This window comes from Mirounga angustirostris, unplaced genomic scaffold, assembly GCF_029215605.1.
Source record: "Mirounga angustirostris isolate CCGP_5_RB_7025 unplaced genomic scaffold, mMirAng1.0.hap1 SCAF_5, whole genome shotgun sequence".
NCBI classification, from domain to species: Eukaryota; Metazoa; Chordata; class Mammalia; order Carnivora; family Phocidae; genus Mirounga; species Mirounga angustirostris.
This window is the reverse complement of record NW_026991713.1, coordinates 99,912,621-99,936,254: the sequence shown is the minus strand read 5'-3', so window position 1 is coordinate 99,936,254 and position 23,634 is coordinate 99,912,621. Positions and strand designations below refer to the sequence as shown.

The following is a 23,634-nucleotide window of genomic DNA, read 5'->3' as shown; positions in this document are numbered from 1 at the left end:
CAAAAGGAATATGAGGAAAGCAGCCGCGGTAAAGAATGGGAAGGGTGAGTGTTCAGCGTCCTGTCTCTCCTGAAGTTGGAAGGACCCTTCCTCGCCAAATCGGATGAAGCTTTTTTGAAAAAAACCACTGGAGGTTTTAGGGATAAAGTTGCACCTAGTTGTAGTAGCCACCCCCCCCCCGCCCCCTGCCAAGTTTTGCTTTCTGTGGTTTCAGTCACCTGCAGTCACTGCCATCTGGAAGCAGATGGGCCCTTCTTCTGACATAGGTTCGGCAGGTCAATAGTAGCCTAACGCCCCCTCTCTTCATCTCATTACATAGGCATTTTAAAATCTCACATCAGCACGAGAAGAAGGGGAGTACAGTACAGTGAGATATTTTGAGAGAGAAAGACCACATTCATATAACTTTTATTATAGTATATTGTCAGAATTATCATGTTATTGTTGCTAGTCTCTTGCTATGCCTTATGTATAAATTAAACTTTGTCATATGTATGTACAGTAAAAAACAGTTTGTAGAGCATCCACCGGGGGTGTAGGCATCCACCGGGGGTCTTAGTGATAAGGGGTGTCTGTTGTATATGGAGAATCCAGCTAAGTGAATTTTGAAAAGTTGTACAGTAGGGAATCCCTGAAAGTGAATTCTGAGAAGCATTATAAGGGTTAGAAAAAGAGATAAAGCCCCCAAGATTGGTCTTCTCCAAGAAAACACCAAACGGCAGGTGAGACTGGTGCCTCTGGAGGCCCTGGGATGGGAGGCCACACGGCTGCATGGCCTCCACAGCCGTCAAGGCCAAGGAGCTCATGGCAGCAAGAGCAAGGATGAGGAGTGGATGCCTCTCACCAGCCTAAGTTGTCTGCGCAAGGACATGAAGTTCAGGTCCCTGGTCCGCCTGCCCATCAGGGACTCTGAGGTCATTGAGGTTTTCCTGGGATCGTCCTTCAAGGATGAGGTTTTTGAAGATCATGCCATTGCAAAAGCAGACCCATGCTGGTGGGCAGACGAGGTTCGAGGCATGTGTTACCATCAGGGATCCCAGCAGACACCTGGGTCGGTGTTAAATGCTCCAGTGTGGTAGACGCTGACATCCGTGGGACCATCATTCTGGCCACGTTTTCTAGTCCCAGTGCAGCAAGGCCTCTGGGAGAACGAGATCAGCAAGCTCCACACCGTCCCTTGTAAGGTGACCGGACGCTGCAGCTCTGTGCTGGTGGTGTGTCACATCCCCGGCCCCAGGGGCCCTGGCTCCGTGTGGGCTGCTGTACCTCCACGGGGGGCTGCATAGCCACCCTGGGCAATGTCGCCAAGGCCACTTGGGATGCCATCTCCAAGACCTACAGCTGTCTCATCCCGACCTCTGCAAAGAGACCGTGTTCACCAAGGCCCCGTCTCAGGAGTTCACTGACCGTCTTGTAAAGACCCACACCAGAGGTTCTGTGCAGAAGACCCAAGCTCCTGCCGTGGTCACCACGTAGTTTGTATACAAGAAAAATGAAGGTGAATTAAGCCTGTTAAAAGCAAGAAAGACCAAAAGAGTGACTGCTTGGCACATGATAGGCACTTGCTAAACATTTGTTAAGTGAATAGTTAGACCGTGGTGGTTGTCTTGATATTCTTGATGGACATTTTTTTTTCTTTTTCCAGATATTTCTTCTTGCAGGTAGGAAGCGGAAAAAGAGCAAAACATCCAACTACCTTATCTCCACTGATCCAACAGATTTATCTCGTGAAGGGGCAAGTTATATTGGCAAACTCAGGTGAGAGCAACCTTGTATCACTGACCTATTCTTGCTGATATTTTTATTCCTGTAGTTTCAGAGCAATCTGTATCTTTTTTTACAGTGAGTATGTATTGATATTGTAATCTTAAAAAAAAAAAAAAGAAGTTAACAGAAAATCTAAGTCCCTTCCTTTAATTTTAATGAGAGATCTTTGAAACAGTGGCGATGAACATTTGGAGAACAGGCAGATGGGCTTCCATTCTATTCCATACCTGTCCTAGATTTGTATTTGTGCAGGAGAAAAAAATATGGATAATCAATGGTAACTTTTTCCTCTTGATTCTAGATCCAACCTCATGGGGACCAAGTTCACAGTTTATGACCATGGTGTCAGCCCAACCAAGGCCCAAGGTCTGGTAGAGAAGGCCCATATCCGGCAGGAGCTGGTAGCCATCTGTTATGTATGTGCCATTCTCGTAATGCACTCTTTTCCCGAGTCTTTTCCCTGATTTCCTGGGTGTCCTGCTGGCACTTTAAACATAACCAACACTGAACTCACGGTCTTCCCTCCCAAGCTTGTTGCTATTTCTGTGACCCTCCTTTTCTGTTGCTGGTTGCTTTTTTCTCTATATATTCAAGTTTTAATCATTTACAAATTGCCAAGTTTGGTTCTTTTTAAGTTTTTTTTTTTTTTAACGTTTCTTGTCTTACCTGCTCTTTCATTTTCCTAATGCCATTTTATTAACTTGGCCCTTCATCACCTTTTACCCACTGGCCAGAGGTTACAACAAAGTAGACTGATCTCTCTCTCTTTTTCTTTTTTTAAGATTTTTAAGATTTATTTATTTGAGAGAGTGAAAGAGAGAGAGCACAAGCAGGGGGAGGGGTACAGGGAGAGAGAGGGGGAGAAGTGGGCTCCCTGCTGAACACGGGGCTCGATCCCAGGACTCTGGGATCATGATCTGAGTTGAAGGCAGACACTTAACTGTCTGAGCCACCCAGGCGCCCCTCTTTTTGTTTTTTAATTGAGGTGTAATTGACATTTTAGTTTCAGATGTGCACAGATTTTATTTTTTTATTTATAAAAAATATTATTTGTTTTTATTTTTAAAAATTTAAAAGGATTTTATTTATTTATTTGACACAGAAAGAGAGAGAACAAGCAGGGGGAGTGGCAGGCAGAGGGAGAGGGAGAAGCGGAGCCTAATCCCAGCACCCCAGGATCATGACCTGAGCCGAAGGCAGACGCTTAACCGACTGAGCCACCCAGGCGCCCTTATTTATTTATTTTTAAAGATTTTACTTATTTACTTGAGAGAAAGAAGAGCATGAGGGGGGAGGAGGATCAGAGGGAGAGGAGAAGCGGAGTGCCCCCCCCCCAATGCGGGGCTCGATCCCAGGATCCCGAGACCATGACCTGAGCCGAAGGCAGATGCTTAACGACTGAGCTACCCAGACACCCCAAGATTTACTTATTTATTTGAGAGAGAGAGAGAGCACATGTGTGCACGTGCACACGTGAGTGGGGCAGGGGCAGAGGGAGAGAATCCCCAAGTAGACTGCGCTTAGTGCGGAGCCCAATGCTAGGCTCCATCTCAGGACCCATAACATCATGACCTGAGCCAAAACCAAGAGTCGGATGCTTAACTGAATGAGCCACCTCAGTGCCCTAATGTAATGAATTTATATATGTATATATTGCAAAATGATCGTCACAGTAAGTCTAGTTAACATCCATTACCACCCATGGTTACAATTTTTTTTCTTGTGATGAGAACTTTTAAGATCTACTCTCTTAGCAACTTTCATATATACAATACAGTATTATTTTTTTAAATTTGTATAGCTAACACACAATGTTACATTAGTTTCAGGTATACAGCTTAGGGATTTGACAGGTTTATACATTATGCTATGTTCATCACCAGAATAGCTACCATCTGTCCCCATACATCACTATTACAATACTGGTGACTATATTCCTTATGTGGACATAGGCATTTGAATTTTTTTTTTTAAGATTTTATTTATTTATTTATTTATTTGACAGAGAGAGACACAGCAAGAGAGGGAACACAAGCAGGGGAGTGGGAGAGGGAGAAGCAGGCTTCCCGCGGAGCAGGGAGCCCGATGCGGGGCTCGATCCCAGGACCCTGGGATCATGACCTGAGCCGAAGGCAGACGCTTAACGACTGAGCCACCCAGGCGCCCTGGCATTTGAATTTTTTACCTCCTGGTAGAGGCCCTATGTAAATTAAGCTATAATTCTCACTGTATATCATCTAGTGCCGTGCCCTCATTGGGAAATAAATATTTATTGATGATGACAAAATTGGACAGTTTGCTCACAATTGTCTCAAATTTCACTTAAGACTCAAGAGTAAGAATAAAGTTTCAAGCCAATAGAATCTGTTTTAAATTCAAGTGTTCACATTAGGTTTAAAAGGAGGTACAGTATTGCTTTTCTTTTTTTGATTCCCTGTCTCTCTTCGTTTACCTGCAGTAAAGAAATAAAATTGTTTTTGGTGTTTTTGACATCATCATTGGACATTTTACATGCCCAAGAAAATCTTGTGTTAAGAATGGGGTCTCTTTTTCCTTTCTGTTCCTGAGTCCCTGCCTTATTCTCCTATCTTCCAGGAAACAAATGTACTTGGATTTAAAGGTCCTAGGAAAATGTCTGTCATCATTCCAGGGATGAATATGAATCATGAACGGATCCCCTTTCGGCCACGAAATGTAAGTAAGAACATAGTTAATCAGCAAGGGAGTCTGAAGGACAAGAATACATACAGACAAGATCAATACAAAAAAGTACTGATTCTTGGAGAACCCCAAGTTGGAGTATGGCTCATACCCTTATTTAGGAGCGTGATCACTGCAGAACAGCAGGGTAAGTTGCAGAGTAGTTGCAAAAGTGGTTGATTTGCAGCCGCTTGTCTGCAAAGAGAAATGCCAGATAATCCATCAGAATTTTAAAATCTGCCTTAACTTTTGGCTTTCTTTGTTTCTGTTGTACCCTTCCTGAAACAGAGAAAATACTCCCCTACATCCCCTGCTACCTCACAGAGTTGAGAGCGAATGATTTCCTATGGTTCTTAGTACAAAGCAATGATTTTCTCTTCAAACAGGACCACGAGAGCTTGCTTTCCAAATGGCAAAACAAAACCATGGAGAACTTGATTGAACTGCACAACAAGGCCCCAGTCTGGAACGATGACACGCAGTCCTACGTCCTGAACTTCCATGGCCGGGTCACTCAGGCATCTGTGAAGAACTTTCAGATAGTCCACGAGAATGACCGTAAGCCTGCAGGAAGGGTTGGGCAGGAATAGGAGGAAAGATGTTCTTACATGGTGGGGAAATGAGCACTTCCTATCATTGACAGGAAGTTCTATTCAGGGGAGAATTATTTAAGAAAGAAATTATTTCTTTGGAAAGACTAAAGTGCAGTTTTATTTATTTATTTTTATTTTTTAAAGACTTATTTTTGTATTTTGGGGTGGAGGGGCAGAGGGAGAGGGAGGGAGAGAATCTCAAGCAGGCTTCATGCCCAGCGTGGAGCCAGACATGGGGCTCGATCTCACGACCCTGGGATCATCACCTGAGCCGAAATCAAGAGTCAGACGCTCAACCCACTGAGCCACCCAGGCGTCCCTAAAGTGGCAGTTTTAAAGTAAAACTTCTGAACCACTGTTTGGGAAGTAGATGCAATGGCCCCACTCAGTAAAGGTTCCTCAGCACGTTTAGCCCTTGGATCTTGTGCTGTTCCCTCCTCTGGCCCTTTCATGCTAGTCCGGGCTCGTCTCCTGCTCTCTGAGAGGAATAGTAATAGAAACTTGGCTCATGGTTAGCAGACACTCTTTTTTTTTTTTTTAAAGATTTTATTTATTTATTTCAGAGAGAGAATGAGAGAGAGCACATGAGAGGGGGGAGGGGCAGAGGGAGAAGCAGACTCCCCGCTGAGCAGGGAGCCCGATGCGGGACTCGATCCTGAGACTCCAGGATCATGACCTGAGCCGAAGGCAGTCGCTTAACCAACTGAGCCACCCAGGCGCCCCAAGCAGACACTCTTGTCAGTGCCTCTTGCCATCCTTCTCAAGGCTTCCCATTTTAAAGAGACCTGGTTATTGTCTGACCCATTTGGAGGATTTTTCCCTGTATTATAAGTAGGCTTTTCCCCGGTACAGCTCCATTACGTTCTAATGTCCTAATTTCTTTCTGTTTCTAGCTGACTACATAGTCATGCAGTTTGGACGTGTGGCAGACGATGTGTTCACCCTGGACTACAACTACCCGCTGTGTGCACTTCAGGCCTTTGCCATTGGGCTTTCTAGCTTTGACAGCAAACTGGCATGTGAATGAGAGAAACGGCAGGTGCCAAGCTTTCTCACTCAGAGCTTTCAGGAGCGGATATTGCCTCCTCTGCTTTTGCCCCAGGACATGAAGAGCGACAGCCCGCCCCTTGGGGAGCAATCCCCGAATGTATGTATATGTTTATACGTGCGTGTGTACATGTATTTAGGGGTATATATACACACGCACGTATGTACACACACACTCAACTTCTCTGGGTTTTACAGACCCGGTCAGGGATCACAGCTTCACATGGGTGAGACATGGTTCAGAGCACAGAAGGTTCCTGTCCAGAGCACATTGGTAACTCCTGAGGTGATTGCCCAAAGATTCTGTGCCTCAACAGTCAGATTTCCTATGCTTGGAAACTTGCAGCAAGAATCACGTTCTAATGATTAATTACCGGGGTCTTTTTTTGGAAGACCTTTTCAGAGTGGGAGAGTTCCCTAAATTGCCTTTAGTCTTCAGGTCTGTAGACTTTTTCTGTAAATGGCCAAGAGAGTCCCTCACAGCTGCTCAGCTCTGTTGTACCACAAACACAGCCAGGGCCAGTTCAGAAGCTAGTGAGTCTGGCTGTGTTCCATTGAAACTTTATTTACAAAAACAGGCAGCAGGCCAGATTTGGCCTGTGGGCTGGTTTGGGGGCCCTGGCTCTAGGGATATTTCTGTAAATGATGGGCCTCGGCATCTTCCAGAATGGGCCCGTGGTCGTGACATCATATGAGTGGGAAATGGGTATCTCTAGGAAGCAACAGTCCCACAGACTGGATCCAAAAAGGTACTCGGCTACATCCACATAGCTTTTATGTTGTTTTCTATTTTTTATTTATTTTTATTTCTTTTAAGTAAGCCTTACGTCCAATATGGAGCTTAAACTCACGACCCTGAGATCAAAAGTCACATGCTCTACTGATGGAGCCAGCCAAGTACCCCTTAAAATTTTTTTATTATATATTTTTTTCAAGTAAGCTTTATGCCCAACGTGGGGCTTCTAAAAATTTTTATTTTTATTTTACTTTTTTTTTTTTAAGTAAGCTTTGCTTTTACCTTGTTTTGGTGATGGGGTTTTCCAGAGAAAACCCCAAATCAGTGATCATTTTGAGTCCACACAGGTAGCTTAATTCTGCTGTCCTACCCAAAGTACCCATGGGAGAAGACGTCAGCCACTTTACCAGCCGACATACGCTCTCTTGGAAACACATCTAGTATTGTGTGGTCTCTGTCAGAGGGAGTGTGGTATTGTTAGAGCTGGCTTGCCTTCCTTGTGGGGCTTGGATGGTACTGACGTCACTGTCCCCTACTTCCCCCTCTTTCCTCAGAGCAGGTTGGCTAGCAGCAATCTCAGTCAAAGCGGCTATGGCCAAGTTTTGTGATCAGTGATGTGAGAAATGTATTGTCTTAATTTCAGTTTAGGCTGAAAGCATAAACTCTAGAGGTGACTTAGTCTAATTAAGACTGAGCGTAATTTGACAGTTGCCTTCATTTTCAATCCAGGAGTGCCTCTTACAGCTATATTACTATGAAGTCATAGTATAGAGGGACACACACACCTGTAGACCATGTAAGAGGTAAGAGAACATTGTGTATCGAAACTTGTCATTGTCATTATCCAGAGAGGTGGCAGGGAGGCTTTGGTGACTGAGCTCTGCAGACCGTGTTAGGCAGAGCTTTGGACCTTTCTTCTTAACAGAAATATTATCAGCTCCCTAAAGCCTGGCTCACTGGTACCCATCACGTTCCTGTCCCTTTTCCTCGCAGATCATAAGAGTTTTGCCAAGTCTTTCAGATTATTAGCACCTCCCAACAAATCCTATGACTCTGCTTGCCACCAGTTCACCAGTCTCAGAATGCATCTGACTCTTGAGAATCCAAGAACCTTGTGAGTCCTACATTCAGCATTGTCCTACTCCCAAGCCTTTGTGCGCCGAGCTGTTGCCAGCATTGGGCAAGGAGTCAGGGCTGTTGTGCGATTATGTTTCCCTTCTGCGGACTTCCTTTTCGTCCCCGCTTCCTGTTGTTCCTTGCTCCACATCAAATAGCAATGCGAAGGAAAGAGATGTGGGAGATGAAAAGACTCTTTGCCCATCCCCCACTGGCGAGGCCTGTTTGCTTTGTTTTGACATGCTTGGTTTCCATCTCAGGCATGCTTCCTATCAAGTGCCTCATTCATAGAAGTGCCCTAACGCCCTTCAGACCTCTCGCGCCACTGTCCTGATGGACTGTCTAATCCGCCCTCGTTGAAAACGGAAAGCCTGACGGGACGACTGGATCTAATCCTTCTTCCTCCCGCTTTGTCTGGCTCCGAGACATCTATGCCCCAGCTTCATGTACTCTCTGCTTGAACGTGCAGGCGATTGGTTTTACAGAAATCATATTTATACCTTTTGTATGCTACAGAAATAAAAGATAATTTATATAAAAATGTGAGTGTCTCCAGTCTTCTGTGTGAAGTCCCATCCCTTATGGAGTTCCTGCAGTCATGTTCTGGAATAATAAATTTCATCCTGTGGATTTCATCCTGTAAATCAGGATGCTATCATCCCAGGATAGCAGGAGTCTGCAGACTCAGAAGTCTGTCTCATCATATTCGTGACACCAAGAATTTTCTAGATAGATGATAGAGCCAAGAACTGAGCAAAGAGGGGTCCACAGAAGGGTGGGGTTTATATTGTTCTAGATACCTGCACTAGTCAGCCTCCTGGATCTTCTTCTTCTTCTTTTTTAGGGACATCTCCTTTTGAAATTTTTTTTTAATTTGATTTATTTTTAAATAGGCTCTACACCCAACGTGGGGCTTGAACTCACAACCCTGAGGTCAAGAGTCATGTGCTCTACCAACTGAGCCAGCCAGGCGCCCCTCCTGGATCTTTGTCAGCATCACTTACTGATTCAATATCTAAAACTGAAATAGACCCTGTCTCTTGCCTCTGAGTGTTCACATTTTAGAGCTACCTCACAGAGACAAGTTGAAAAAAATTATGTGTTCACAGATCTTTACTAGGCCTTCCTGCTCTTATCAGTGTCATAGTGAAAATGAGTCACATGGAAGGAACCAGGAAGAGCGTAAAAATCAGGATGAGAGGTGGAGTCAGAGTTTAATTCTTAGGGCTTGGTTACTCTTTTTCACATGGTTCTTTTTGGCTAAGGTGCACGGCTGGCTAAACAGATTATTTATGACACAATTTATTGTATACTTTTCAGTGACCAGGAGTAATATCAATGCTTCAATGGTCATCGACATGAAAGATATCAGCAAGTGGTTTTTAAAAATCTAAAACAGGCCTACAGAAGGTTCTTTTTGATCAGAAGTTTAGCAGATCACACAACTAGCACCAATTCACTTCCTTTAGCCAGCATTGTAAGTACAGAAATAAAGCAATAGTTTGATTGAGGCCAAATCCCAGGGTTTTGAACCCTTTTGTGCCGGTGATTTGCCTGCGCCTCTTTCCTCCTCTATACATTGAGAGGGCTCAAACTATATGATCTTCAATTCTTGCCTATGGTTCTCCCCACTCACGCTGACAACAATGTGGAATGCAATACTTGCATTTGGAATTGAACTCTCTGGTTACCTTCTGGACAGCATCTTGCCTTTCATAGCTGAAGATAATGCTGAGAGGAGTGCCAGAGATCCCAGGAAAGGACCACGGATGCTTAAGCTAAGCAACCGGAGAGGGCAGATTCTGAATATGTCTTTGGTGGGAGATTCTGGAATGGCAGGAGTGCACGATGTGGAAGAGGCAGGATCTGGTGCTAAGGAAGCGCAGGACCTCCGGGCTGCTTTTCCCCAACCACTGGAGATATCTTGCTCCACTGAGAAAACCCTGGGAAGTTGCAAGCTGCCCTTCTCCTCAGCCTCCAGCTCCCTCTCTAGATATAATGGCTCCCACACAAGTACTCATGCCATATGCCTAATGGCTGCTTCCCTCCATCTATAGCCCTGTCTTAATCTTCCCCATGTGAAACTCAGCTAGGGGCTTGCGAGGGACTGGCCAGACCCTGTCCCACCCCTCAGACACATTTCTTGATCAATTGCATATTGGGTCATTTTGCCTCTCTCCCTGCTTTGGTTGCCTAGTTGTCATAGTCAATGTATATTCCTTAAAAGTCTCACAAACTCCTCTCATCTGCAAAAAGCCAGGGATACCACAATAAATGAAAGATTTGCCATTGGTGCTCAGAATTCAGGCAAGCCTTAATTAAACCACAGATGGGTTCGTGGCACCACCTACCGACCGAGGATGCACATTACAAGTGCATTAAAATGAAAAGCGCAGATTTTGTAATCCAGAGGAGGAGGTCACAAAAGGCTCAGTGACTTCAACACCTGGACCATGTTATCACATATTTACAAAGCACCCTTGTGCTTCGGTGTGACTCTTCTGAAGGTCCGAGAACAGTAATACTTTTGGAGTTTAGAAGCCAGTAGAGGTATTCCAGGTAAAATGCCGGCACTTGGTATAGGATTGTGGCAAATATCAATATCGCTTTTATTAACATCCTTTTAAAATGAAGTGACACATTTAAGATTACATTTTTAGCCATGCAGTTATAGGAAATGGTTTATATGCACTCATAAAGAAATTCTAGATGGTTTTCCAGGGGCTATAATGAGAGGAAAGAAAAACAGAATAGTTTAACTGGGAAACTAAACATCCAGGTTCTAGTCTCAACCCTGACCTGACCTCACATTCCTTACTTTGTACCCATCTCTCTATTTCTATGTGAAGGAACAGCCTAGGCAAAAAATGCCCCTGATGTTAGTGGAAATTTTGGAAATACTTCAACTATGAAATGGATCTCCCTGATTTTTTCTGGCTCTTTTGGTCCATCAGGCCCACGCTCCTTTCACAAGGTTCTAGGACTAGGGCCCAAGAGTCTGGAGGGAAGAAAAGAGAGGAAGCCCCAGAAAGGGCAAAGCTGGTGGGGGCCAAGGTGAGAGTGGGAGTTTTCCTGATCTATTACCATCATTTAGTACACATTTTGGTTTAAAATGCTGGTTCTCAAGCCTCAGAGTTTTAATATCTAGTTAGATACTATCTACCCAGATTCTGTCCCTTATTATGATTTTCAAAGATTCAAAAAATACCAGTAGTTCTTTTCTGTAGTCTGGGGGCGGGAAGGCTAGAGAGGAAGAATGATCTGAGAGGAGAGTGGCAGGCAGAGGAGGGCTAGGAATTAGATTGAGATTTTAAAAATGGGGTGAATATGTAATTTCTAGGGTATATATGCACATCAGGACAAACTACATCCATATAAGATAGAAGTTTGACCTTAAAAAATATGTCCTCATTTTGCCTTGAATCAATTTTATGTTATTCCGTATCAGATATATAGAGATATGAATTCTAAATATTAATAATTTCATATGGTCTAAAAGAAACTTTAAAAACTACAATGAAAGCATCTGCCCATATCTGTCCCCTTCTTTTCCCCTTGCCCTGTTCCCTTCCTGTAGTTAACTCTTTTTAGTTTCCTTCTAGTGTATCTTCCTAATATTTCATTATGCAAAAATAAATGCATTTGTAACTCCCCAACCTTTGTCCACAAAATATATATAGCATACTATAAACTCAGTTCGACAGCTTGCTTACTATACCCTGGAGATAATCCCCTATCAGTAAATGCACACCTTCCTCATTTTTGTTTACGCTCCACAGTATTTCACTGTGGGAGTACCAGTGTTTTTATTTATTTATTTATTTTTAAAGATTTTATTTATTTCAGAGAGAGAGAATGAGAGACAGAGAGCAGGAGAGGGAAGAGGGTCAGAGGGAGAAGCAGACCCCCTGCTGAGCAAGGAGCCCGATGTGGGACTCGATGCCGGGACTCCAGGATCATGACCTGAGCCGGAGGCAGTCACTTAACCAACTGAGCCACCCAGGCGCCCAGTACCAGTGTTTTTAATTAACCCCCTCTGTATGGACAATTTGCACATTAGAAATTTTATCAGGGGAGAAGGGGGAGAAAAAAAGAAATTGTATCAGTGTGTTTTGAGTATATGCAGTGTTCCAGGGACCCGTGTTACCTATTTTAATCCTCTTCTTTTTCACTCTTCACACTCAGTCACTACTACAACGTGACACCTTTACGTTGGGTGCTCCCACGGCCCTGAATGCTTCCCTTAGCTCTGCAGGTGTTCTCTGCCGGCCTGCTAAGCAGCGCCTGGAGGGTGGTCCACCACCGCGCTGTCCCACACCTTAGCCACTAGTTGTGGGCCGTTATTTACATTTAAATGAATCAAAATGAAATTCCGTTCTTCAGTCGGGCTAGCTACATTTCAAGTGCTCAGTGGCCACAAGTGGCTAGTGCCTACCATGCTGGACGGTGCAGATAAAGAACGCTTCATGGGGAAATTCCTTGTCTAGCTCCCTCATTCGACTGTTAGTATCTCGAGGGGCAGGGATGGGGATTTTTCTGTTTCCCCCTGGTGCTTCCCTAGCACAGTGCCAAGGACATCATCCGTGTTCAATAAATGTGGAGTGGGAAAATGAGTGATGAGGACACGGGGCTCATGGTCTAAGTGTGCCAAGGTCACAGTCAGCATGCGCCTGAGCTGTTATTTGAACCCAGACGGTTTAGGTGCCCAGTAAGGTCATAATGACTTATGTTAATTTTCAAAATATTGAATCTGTAGCTACTGAAAATGAAATCTGTAGCTGAATAAGACTGCGGAAAGCTTTTCCTTCCTTTCGTTTTTTTTTTTTTTCTGGAAGTCTTGGATATCCGAACCTAAAGATCCCCTGGGAACCTCAGAGAAACTCGCACATGAGAATTGGGTGGGGAAGGCTCCAAGCTCCAGCCTCTGGAAAGCAACAGTTTGTTTCGGTCTGTAAATACACTGGATGAGTTTGCCAGGGCTGCCATAGCAAAATACCACAGACTGGGGGGCTTAAACAGAAGTTGACTTCTCACAGTTTTGGGGGCTAGAAGACAAAGATCAAGGGGTTGGCATGTTTGGTTCCTCCTGAGGCCTCTCTCCTTGGCTTGCAGATGGCGGCCTTCTTTTTGTGTCTGTGCGTGGCCCCCTTCTGTGAGTGTTCTGTGTCCTTCCTGATCTCTCTCCTTATAAGGGCACTGGTCAGCTGAGATGAGGGCCCCCCCTAAAGACCTCTTTTTTAACTTAATCACCTCTTTAAAGACATTATCTCCAGATCCACTCACACTCTGAAGTACTGGGGATTAGGACTTCAACGTGTGAATTTGGGGGAGACACAATTTAGTCCATAGCATCTACTTAGTTCCCTAGATAGACTTAGAGTCAACCCTCTTTCACATTTATCTTTGACAAAGAGAGAACAGAACTAATATTCTGTTTATCAAATTAAAGGCTGCTTTTATTCGATAAAGAAAGACTGCAAACACCTTTGGTAAAGTTCTGCTTTGTTCTTCAGAACACAAGATGCACTTCGGTTGATACGGAGTGAGAAGTCTTCTTAAGGAAAAGCAAACAGAAGTATGGAGAGGTTGAAAAAGGAAAAGGAACCTGAGTACCAGGGGACCACAATCACAGGAGGAACTCAGTCCCAAAACAGGGTTGTAGGCGGGTGGGGGGCATGCTTTGGAGATATCTGAAAAGTGCCTTTTACCTAGTGGCTGGGGAATGATCTTCTCCTTGTCAACTTGTTATTAGGCCATTAAGTCCAGTTGCGGGTGGTTTTTAAAAAAAGATGTGGTGAAACTAGGGAAGGGTTAGATACACAGTTCTAGTCACACTTTTCTCCCCCACTGTAAAAGTACAAGTTCGTTGCATATAGGAGGCAGAAGAATAAAATGCAGAAGAATAAAGGAAATAAAGAATAACACCTGAAACTAATGTAACATTGTGTGTCAACTCTACTTCAATAAAAAAATAAAGAATGAAAATGAGAGGGTGCCTGGGTGGCTCAGTCCATTGAGCACCTAACTCTTGGTTTCGGCTCAGGTCATGATCTCAGGGTGGGGAGGTTGAGGCTGGAGTCTGGCTCTGCACTCAGCGAGGAGTCTGTTTGAGATTCTTTTTCCCTCTCCCTCGCCTGTACACCTTCCCCTTCTTGCTTGTGCACATGTTCTCTCTCTCTAATACTTAAATAAAATCTTTAAAAAAAAGAATGAAAATGAGAAAATTAAAAAATCCCGTTAATCTTCAACATGTCAGAGGTAATCACTCAAATACTTTTCAATTTATTTTTCAAAAACAGGATCATCCCACATATACTGCTCTTAGAATCTGTATTTCCACTTATATCATGAACAATATTTGTCTGGTTTACTTTAAAAAAATCTTGTTATTAATAACTGAAAAGAATTCCATCATATAGATGTGGTTGAACTTGTTTAAAACATACAGATAATTTGTTTAACTATGACCATGCAGGTTGGAAAAACAAAATTTATTAAAGGAGTGGAAATAATACCGAACCACACGTGGTAAAAGTAATTAATATAATTTTTGACTGTAATTTTGGAGTATAGACAACACAAATACCCTCCCCACATGAAACCTGGCTCTGACCACAGCCCTGCCCTCCTCCCGCACCACTCACCAGGAAGCCTGGGTGAGATGCAGCTGTAGGACTGGGTAGGGTGGTCTGCTTCACTAAGAAGTGAGGTGAGCTGTGGATTATATGGTGTCATTTGAGGGGAACCATATGCATCTCTTCAAGCTTGATTTGGACAGATGCGATAATTCCACCAACGATTCATTCCTGAGGGTCACTGAAAGAGGGTCCTGTCCCTTAAGAAAGGTATTACCCCTGGGGAGGGGCAGGGCACGTGTGTAAAATCAGTCAGTCTTGAACCTTCAGAACTTCCATGTCTGAGAACTATAGCCAGAGGGACCGCGACAGCTTGGGAAATGAGATTCCTGAAGGCGCAGAGCTCTCTAGAAGCCTGTGAGGGTGTCGACCAGGAGGCTGAGCTCCTGAAGGCATGCTATTCCAGCCTGTATCATTTAGGGTCTCGGCTAGTTAAGATTTGGAGGGAATTAGCCAACCTGATCTCCGAATTTCCTCTCACCTTTGGGTTGGAGGTGACACTCCCAAGGTTGCTTTATTGTCTCCGCTCTGGACTCTGTTCCTCTAAACCCTCTGAACCTTGGCTGGACTCAGCTCCCAGCTAACCTATTTCTCCTTGCATTTGAATTCTTATCTCAGCGAATGGTACCACCAATTGTTCACTTGTCAAAGCTTAGTGAGTTTTGATTCCTCTCTCACCCTCACAGCCAACCTAGTTACCAGTTCTTGTTGATTTTGCCTGGGGACTGTTTCTGAGACCCTCTCCCTTGTTGTTGTCAAGCTCAGGAGCACGGCCTGAGCTTTGGGCACCCGGACTCTCCAATCCAGCCCGACACTGTGGCCAGAGGGGTCTTTCTAATGATCCTACTGATTATGTCACACCTGTGTCAAAATGACCTTTCCGATGCCCAAACTCTTGAGCATGGGATACGATGATCTTCACAACCTGGCACCCACTTATTGTAATCTATTCTTCCAGCACACCAGTTTACAAGACTTTTCCTACTTTTCCTACACACCCTGTGTGTACATGCTGCTATACCTTTGTGGGTCTTCCACCCTTGAGTTGGTAAGTTCTCATTTATCCTTCGAGGGCTGGAGCAAACGTTGCCCCTGTAACTTAGAGTTCATTGTTCCTTCCCTTGGGTTCCCTGTGAGCTCCGTATAATTGTCTTCCCACCTAAACTGTGAACTTCCTGAGGGTAGTGACCTGTCCCCTGCACCTAGCATGGTGCTCCAAGTCAACACTCAACAAATAATTATTGCATTAGATAGCCATTGTGTAGTTTGTACTTCCTTTGGTGCCTACATACTGCCCTGCAGTCTTTTCATGTATGTGAGGTGTGACCAAGCCCTGATGTGACTCATTATTTAATAAGCATACCAGAATTTATGTAATCAAATCAGAGCTGCTTCCTTCAAAGTCTTCACCTTATGAGACTGGATATTTCGTCCAGTGATGCTGTCATTGCTCAAAACACCTTTGGAACACCTCTCTTGGAAATAACTTTGGCATTTATAGCACTGTCTTTTCAATCTCCTCTGTGGTAGCTTTTTTGGTTTCCGTTTATTCAACATTTATTATGTGCTTATCTATCCCAGGCACCAAGGTGGTGCTGGGTGAAAGATAAATCAGACGTTTACTCTGTCTTCAAAGAAGTTTCTGTTTGGTAAGGGAGATACCATCTGGACAGCCACAGCAATACAAGGTGAAGTGATAATGCTCCCGCCGGCTTGGATCTGATTTTTGGAAAAAGCCAAAAGTCCTTTGGTTTCAGCCTCCCAACAAGGTGAGACAGAGAGGTACGTGATAACACTGCTTTAAGTCAACACTTCCAAAAAGGAGTCCAGTGCGTTTCCCGCACCCCTCTCCCCAACAAGAGAGTAAACTATCTGGTACTTCACTTCAAACCCAGACTCCCACTTTGCAGCAATGCTCTTCTATATACGGAGTCTTCCCAGCTAAAGCTAAGCTCTTTGAGGGTAGGTGCTGAGGTCTTATTTTCATTTTTGTTTTCACAGCATCTGGGGGACACATAATATATATTGGATAATCCTATTGAGTTACTGAGCCCAGAAGGTGTCTCCCCGTGCCACACGGACTTCACATCGAGTCTCCTCTCCCCATGTGCTTTATATATGCTCTTGGTAGGGACAGATCCTCAAGGGACAGACAACGACCGAAAGGACCAACGCCGGGGAGGGCACGCGTGGGGGCACTGGCGGCGGATCTGGGACTAGAGCCCGCGAGTTCCTGCTTCCTGGTTCCCCGGAGCGAGTGTCCTTTGGTGGGAGCCGCGGGGAAGGGAGCAGCCCTTCCTGCGCGTCGGGCGCCCGCCCCTTCCCAGGCCTCCCAGGGACTTGTGCGGAGCGGCGCCGGCCGGGGACGCCGAGGGTGGCAGGGCCACCCCACAGGACCCCCCCTTCCCCCCACCCCGGTTATGAGGAAGGTTTTTAGCTCCTGGGAAAGACAGTCGGAGACGCGGCCAGGAAAGGCAGGAACCGGGGGGCTCCGGGAGGACGAAGAGAGTCGCGGCCGAGAGATCCAAGGGAACGTCTGGTCGCCGGGAAGCGGCGGAGGCCGCGTCCGAGCCGAGGGGTCCGCGCCGCCCGGCCGCCGTCCCACCGCCCCGCCGCGCGCGCGCCTCCCCTCCCCCTCCGGCCCCGCCCCCGCCCGGCCGCCCCCTCCCCCTGCGGCCCAGTCTCCTCCCCGAGGGGCCGGGGGCAGGGCCGCCCCTCCCTCCGGCTCCCTCCCTCCCTCAGCTGCGCGCATCTCATACCAGCCCTCATTCCGCACATTCCAGGCTTCCTCCTTTCAAACTCCAGGCCAGGGGGCGGGCAGGGCCCGAGCTCCCGGCTCCCGCCGCCCGCGGCCGCGTCCCCCAGGTGAGTGGCGCCCGCCCCGCCGCGCGCCCCCCCGCCCCCCGCCGCGCCGGCCCCTCGGCCGCGTGCGCCGCCGCTCTTTTCTTCCCCCTCGCCCTTCCCGCCCCGGACCTCTGGGCCCGGCCCGCGCCCCCGCTGCCCTCCCTTCCGCCGCTGGCCCCCGGGCTCCCTTCCTCTCGCCCGTTGACTCACTCCTCCAGGAATAGGGAGCTCCCGTGCTTTCCCGTCAGTCCCATTCTGGGAAAACTCCTCCCTCGGCGCGCTCCGCTCCGCTCGGCTCGGCTCGGCGCGCCAGCCCCCGGCGGCTGCGAAGCGGGTGCGGGCCGGCGCGGGGTGGGCTCCGGCCGCCGCCCGCCCTCCTCCCTGCCGGGCCGGTGGTCCCGGGCCGCCGCCAGGCTCCGCGCGCTGCCCCCTGTCGTCCGCAGTGCCGTCGCCGCCCCCCCGGGAGCTTAGCGGAGCCGCGGCGACGAGTTGGCGCGCGCGGCGGACCCCGTGGAGCTGGCTTAGCGCCTCCGCCCCACCTTCCCGCACCCTGGGACCGGTAAGGGTGCGGCGCGGCGCGGGGACTCGAGGACCTGGCCGGAGGGCCGGCGTCGGGCCGGGCGTGTGGAGCTCTCCCGGCACGTGGAGGCGGCGCGGACCTGGGGCTGGGGCCGGGGGTGGGGTGGGGGGAGGCAGGGGGCTTCGCGGGAAGGGGGTCCCGGACGCCGAAAGGCCCAGACGCAGAAGCGGGAGCGGCGGCGGTCGAAGGGCCCAGCACCCGTGCCTCTTTTCTGCCGGGCCCTTCTCCGACTTGGAAGAGCGAGCCCTGGAGGTAGTGTATTGGCTGGTGGAAATGATGAGTCTTTGCGAAAGTGGAGGAGATCCCTCCGGAGGGTGCCCAGCTCCCCGGGGCTTGAGAAGCCTGTCGTGTTCCGCGGTGGGGACCAGCCCGAGGGAGGAGAACTCCCAAACCCGAAGCGCGCCTTTCCCAGGGACACAGCCTCGGTGCACATGTGTGTAAAAGGGGATTCCGGTCACACACAGTGACTGTCTGATGAGTTCATGTGACCGCCTGACCGTCCCGGCTCCCTAGCTTTGGCTGTATGTGAGGGTGATACCTGTTCACATCTGACTCACCTTGGCTGCCAGTAGGCGTATTTGTTTGTGTTGAACGTGAGTATATTTCCACTCGAGGAGAGTGCTGTCTGTCTGAAAGTCTGAGTGTCTGAGTTCTTGTGCAATGCCACGTCTGTACGTGTGTATTTCTCTGTGAGGATGTTGGTTCCGGGCATGACTGTTTTTCCTGCCTGCATGACCATGGGCAAGAGACCGTGTCTCTCTTGCATGTGGGCGGGGATGATTGGACTGTGGTTGTTGGAGTGTGTGGTCCCCGGGCTCCATTCGCCCTGGACTGGGCAGAGCTGGAAGGAAGCTGTCCGCACCTGCCTCTTCCACGCAGCTGTCTTTCTGAGGGCGAGTGGGTTCTGTTCTTGCCTGTAACAGTCAGGAGAGCAAGCTGGTAGAAGGCTAAAGGAAGTTGAGATCTTTGTCTAGCGGCGATGGGATGGGTTGCTGATAGCCAGAACTGGGGATGGTTCCAGGCTGTCTTGAATCTTCAGAGGTGTGTGACCAGTGCTTTTCAAGTTGGCCCCAAGGACAAAGAAGATGGATGTGTACCAGCCTGGACTATTTTCTGCTGGTCCAGCTTTTCTTGGAGCTAGCTACCCAGTAGTCAAATGGAAGAATCTGATTCTTTACAACTTGCTAGATTACTCTCCACTTGGCTGTGGGAAGGGAAAGGGAGTAACTGCGTGCATGCTTTAGTGCGGGCTGGGAGGGAAGGGCTGCCTCTGATTTGCTAGTTGACCTGTGGGAAGACACTTCTGGGTGTCTTCAGTTTACCCATCTCTTCCTTTCTGTTTGCTTTTTTTCTCCATTTAGGGTTTTATCATTTGAAATATTTTAAAGGCAGGAACTGGGCAGGGAGGGAGCCACAACTGTCCAGGAGATTGGCAGAAGTGACATAGCGTGTGATGGTGTTGGTAGGGGGACACAGGCAGATCAGGCACAGAGTTCTTTCTTCATTCCCACAACAAGGAGATGGGGACATAATGTTGAGGACTTCTTGGAAGGAAGAAACAAGGCACTCTCAGGGGTGGGAGCTGGTAGCTGCTCCTCCATGCACCCTGAGGATGCAGGTGTTCTGGTGAGAGCCACCTCACCCTCTCACCTGCTTAGACTGGGCGTGCGGCCAGGACTTTGACGGCATCGGGTCTCAAGGCAGCATTGATGGAATAGAAAATATACAGATTTGGGGCTGGACATACCTGGGTGCAAATCCCGATAGTCACTTAAAATTGTTAAGGCCCTCAGGCTTAGTTTCCTGATGAATAATATGAGAGGGGGATAATTAATATCTCTCTAAAATGTTTGTTGTGAAAATTCGGTGTTTGCCAAGTACCCAGCATACTGTATGGCCCCTTCCAGACCTAGTAGCCAGTGTTTCCTAAGCGTATTTCAGCATGGAACCTCTTTTTTTCCCAAGAACTTCTCTGAACACCCTTTGACAAACCCTGCCCTGTTCATTTGTGTTTACTTAGCAAACATGAATTGAGCCTTTGCCATAGGCTAGACCCTGTATGGTGTTCTTCATCCTTAGGAACCAGGGTTGATGGCCCAGGTGGAGGTGGGGGCAGGGCTTTGCCCCGTGTCCCGGGAGCACAGGGTCTGCAACTCCTTTGCTCTAACTCCAGTTTTGCCTTGACCCCAGGATGAACCTGCTGAACGTTATTGGACACTCTGATCTTAGTATCTAACTCCCTAAGGAAATGCCTGGGTGGCTCAATCGGTTAAGCGTCTGTCTTCAGTTCAGGTCATGATCCCAGGGTCCTGGGATCGAGTCCTGCATCGGGCTTCTTGCTCAGCGGGGAGCCTGTTTCTCCCTCTGGCTGCCACTTCCCCTGCTTGTGCTCTCTCTGACAAATAAATAAATAAAAATCTTTGAAGACAGAGAAACTGAGATGGGGAAACTAGTGGGACAGTAACTTGCTTAAGATTACACAACCAGTGAGTCACAGAGCTGGGACTAGAGTCCATTCTGTTCTCACTTCACATTCTGTCTCCTCTTCTGTGGATCTCAACGCTCAGACCCCCTAGGCACCTTCATCTAAGAGGTATGGAGGCTGGACCGGTCTGGCTTGGTGACGTCTCCCATCTTGTGGCTCAGATAGGAGGCAGAAATACTCCCCTCTGTCCCAGCAGAAAGCACAGAACTGTAGAATCTGAGAATGCCAACTTTGGAAGGGGCCCTCTGGGGGTCTTTAAATGCACCCTCCTTTTGCCTACATTACTCCGCCAGGTGGAGAAGGGTCTGCTTATCTTTCTAGATCTCCTGGGTTGCAAATGTCGCAACGTCCCTCGACTTCCATTCTGGAGTCTTGCACTGGTGACGGGCACAGAGTGATACCTGTTGCCTAATCAGCGGCTCCTCTCCTCCTCAGTGCAAGTGGAGGACATGGGTCACCAGCTTTGCTCCGTGGCCTTTCCTGTAGTCGAGGTCAGTCTGGGGGCAGTGGGAAATTCAGGGCTTGTGAGGGTGGCTTTACCTTGCCCGTCTTGCTTTGCCCCCCATGACCCTTTGTTGGCAGGGGTTGGGGCGACAGCTCCCTTTAAAGCTCTGAAATTGGAGCTGAACAGCTGCTCTCCCGTGCCCCCCTCCTTCCCCCGGGGGTTTAACTAGCTCAGGGGCCCAGGTGGAGGTGGGGGCAGGGCTTTGTTACTGGGCAGTGCCGTCTCCAACTCTGTGTTCTAATTCCAGCTTTGCCTTGACCTCTTCTGAAATGACAGTTCTCTCCTTGCTTTTGGTCTCTCCATTTAGATACTAGGGAGACTCTAATCATGTCCTAAGTGATATGGTCCTGGAGCCTTCAGCTGGTAGCGACTGGATCTTTGGGAACGTTTCCACTGGAACTCCAGTCCCTAAGATGGGTGCCTACACCCTCCTGCCTTTAATACCGGCAGGCCCCTGGAAAGGCAGGAGGACAGGCCCGGCTCCTGGTAGTGTGGGCCAGCTCCATCACGGTGCCGAGGGTGGGCGGGCCCCCATGGGTGGGGACCTGGCTTCCTTTGACCCAAACTTCATGGGAACAATAGACTTCAGAGGAGTCACCAGGGGCAGGAAATGGGAGCTGTGCTAAGGCAGGGTGACCCTCCTGTGGGATGAGATTGCATATCCGGCTGAAAGGAAAGGCAGGGTGTTGGGGGCAGTGCATAGGGCTGATGGGGAGGGCTGATGACACATAGGGTGGGCCTCTCCTTCCCAGGGGGCCCTTTGCTTAGAGTGAAACCTGAGCTGCTTGGAGCCCATTATTTGGTGGAGCGGTCTGCTTTGTGTCTTACCAGCAAAGGTATTGTGGTGTGTGCCCGCGTCAGCTCATGCCAAGCTCACCCCTGCCAGAACCATGAATTCCCCTTCCCTTCAAGCCCTTGAGAGGTCTTCGTGAATTGTCCTGGCCAGGATAAAAGGCTAGTTTTGTTTCTTCCTGGCTGATCTCCATCTTGGCTTTGAGCCTTGAGTAATAGTTGACGAGGGAGGCAATTTGTTCAGTAGGCAGAGCTCTGGGTGGGGAGGCAACAGGCCTGGGTCAGCTGGACAACATAAAAGGGTTTTTTTTTTTTTTTTTTTTTTTTTTTTAGCAACAGTCAGAGCAGTAAGACAACCAGGACAGGCAGGGGGAGATTCCTGCTTGAAGCATGTGGTGGATCGTTCTTGGAGGCAGAGCACACTTCTCTTGCCTTTCTCTCTGGGAACAAAGAGCGGACTTGGTGAGAGGGCTCAGGAGAAGAGGAGCGGGCTTTGGGAGAAGGGAGACACTGCACCGACTTGCCTTTGGTGAGTTCCGGTGGCTGGGTTCTTACACATCAGCCCTGCCAAATCAGAGGGGGAGGGCGAGGTGGCAAAATGATAACTGTTGTTATTATTTTTCCTTAATGTGACAAGATCTGGAAATGGCAGGCTGGTAAGCCTCTTTTTTTAAGATTTTATTTATTTATTTGTTAGTGAGAGAGAGAGAGAAACAGCATGAGAGGGGAGAGGGTCAGAGGGAGAAGCAGGCTCCCCGCTGAGCTGGGAGCCCGATGTGGGACTCGATCCCAGGACTCTGGGATCATGACCTGAGCCGAAGGCAGATGCTTAACCAACTGAGCCACCCAGGCGCCCCAGGCTGGTAGGCTTCTTATTGACAAGGGGACTCCAAAATGGCACTGAGAGAACTGCTTGCCAACACAGTCACCCTACCAAGTCCTGGAAACATCTAGTTGAGGTTGGCAGGATGTTTAGTAAGGACTTGGAGTCTCATGATTTTTCTTGGGTTCAAGAGAAATAAATAGGATCGGGCTGCTGCAGCAGTAAGATGCATTTGTAGCCGGTTGAGAGGCTACCCTGGCAGCTCGTCGCTGTGGGGGTGGGAGGTCTCTAGTGACAGGCCACAGAACTCTCATTTTGGCTTCGTCCTCTATCAGTTCTGTGGATGTCTACGATAGCAAGCAAGGAGGACAGAGCCAGGATTCATAATCATCTTAATTGTCTAAATGCTGAGATATTAAGCAGAAATAGGAGAAGAAAAACCATTTTTTTCTGTTAAGATTAATACATGCTCACTGTAGAAAACCATTATAAATTAAAGAAGAAAAAATGGTACATAATGCCACAACTCAGGGATGAGCATGGTTAATATTTTGGTATATATCCCTCCAAATTTGTGTTCATGCAAGTAAATTTATATATTTTGGCATAATTGCAATTACACTGTATCCTGTTTTTTTTCTTACTGAATACTATATAGTAATATCCTGTATCATAAAAAATAATTTAAAGCCATAATTATAAGGATCTGGATAAGATTACCTTACATGAATACACCTTAATTTTTTTAACTGCACAATACCAATTTTTTTTTTTTTTAAGATTTTATTTATTTATTTGTCAGAGCACAAGCAGGGGTAGCGGCAGTCAGAGGGAGAAGTGGGCTCCTCGCTGAGCAAGGAGCCTGATACAGGACTTGATTTCAGGACCCTGGGATCATGACCTGAGCCGAAGGCAGATGCTTAACCGACTGAGGCATCCAGGTGTCCCCTACCAAACATTTTTGTAAGTTGTGTTCAATTTTTAGCCATTAAAAAATTACTTGACATTGAG

The 23,634-nt window shown here is 47.6% G+C and overlaps 2 protein-coding genes and 1 long non-coding RNA gene across 28 annotated transcripts in view; 2 read left to right on the top strand and 1 right to left on the bottom strand.

The window, feature by feature from the left end:
- TULP3 (TUB like protein 3) overlaps positions 1–8,494 on the top strand; it is a 113,596-nt gene extending 105,102 nt beyond the window's left edge. For 8 of the 14 annotated variants that reach the window (XM_064591711.1, XM_064591710.1, XM_045874056.3 and 5 more), the window contains 5 exons: positions 1,646–1,758; positions 2,069–2,183; positions 4,363–4,461; positions 4,854–5,025; positions 5,954–8,494. In XM_064591711.1, coding sequence (XP_064447781.1) covers positions 1,646–1,758; positions 2,069–2,183; positions 4,363–4,461; positions 4,854–5,025; positions 5,954–6,087 — 633 coding nt within the window. In that variant the 3' untranslated portion in view covers positions 6,088–8,494. The remainder of the gene's footprint in view (positions 1–1,645; positions 1,759–2,068; positions 2,184–4,362; positions 4,462–4,853; positions 5,026–5,953) is intronic. The other 6 variants (XR_010411627.1, XR_010411626.1, XR_010411629.1 and 3 more) reach the window with 6 other exon arrangements.
- On the bottom strand, positions 396–17,708 carry LOC123844064 (uncharacterized). Of its 4 annotated transcripts, XR_010411634.1 has the most exons (4): positions 17,649–17,708; positions 4,785–5,031; positions 4,580–4,662; positions 396–1,509 (listed from the first exon to the last, which is right to left on the bottom strand). It is a non-coding gene; the product is annotated as an uncharacterized LOC123844064 (long non-coding RNA). The 4 variants fall into 4 exon arrangements; XR_010411633.1 differs by having other exon boundaries at positions 4,580–5,031; XR_010411636.1 differs by lacking the exon at positions 17,649–17,708 and adding an exon at positions 17,354–17,472 and having other exon boundaries at positions 4,580–5,031.
- The window catches only part of TEAD4 (TEA domain transcription factor 4), a 67,258-nt gene continuing 60,529 nt past the window's right edge, over positions 16,906–23,634 (top strand). The window contains exons 1-2 of one of the 10 annotated variants that reach the window (XM_064591696.1): positions 17,684–17,997; positions 22,134–22,329. In XM_064591696.1, coding sequence (XP_064447766.1) covers positions 22,191–22,329 — 139 coding nt within the window. In that variant the 5' untranslated portion in view covers positions 17,684–17,997; positions 22,134–22,190. Of the gene's footprint in view, positions 17,460–17,683; positions 17,998–18,125; positions 18,271–22,133; positions 22,330–23,634 lie in introns of those variants that run through there. The other 9 variants (XM_054507234.2, XM_064591695.1, XM_064591694.1 and 6 more) reach the window with 9 other exon arrangements.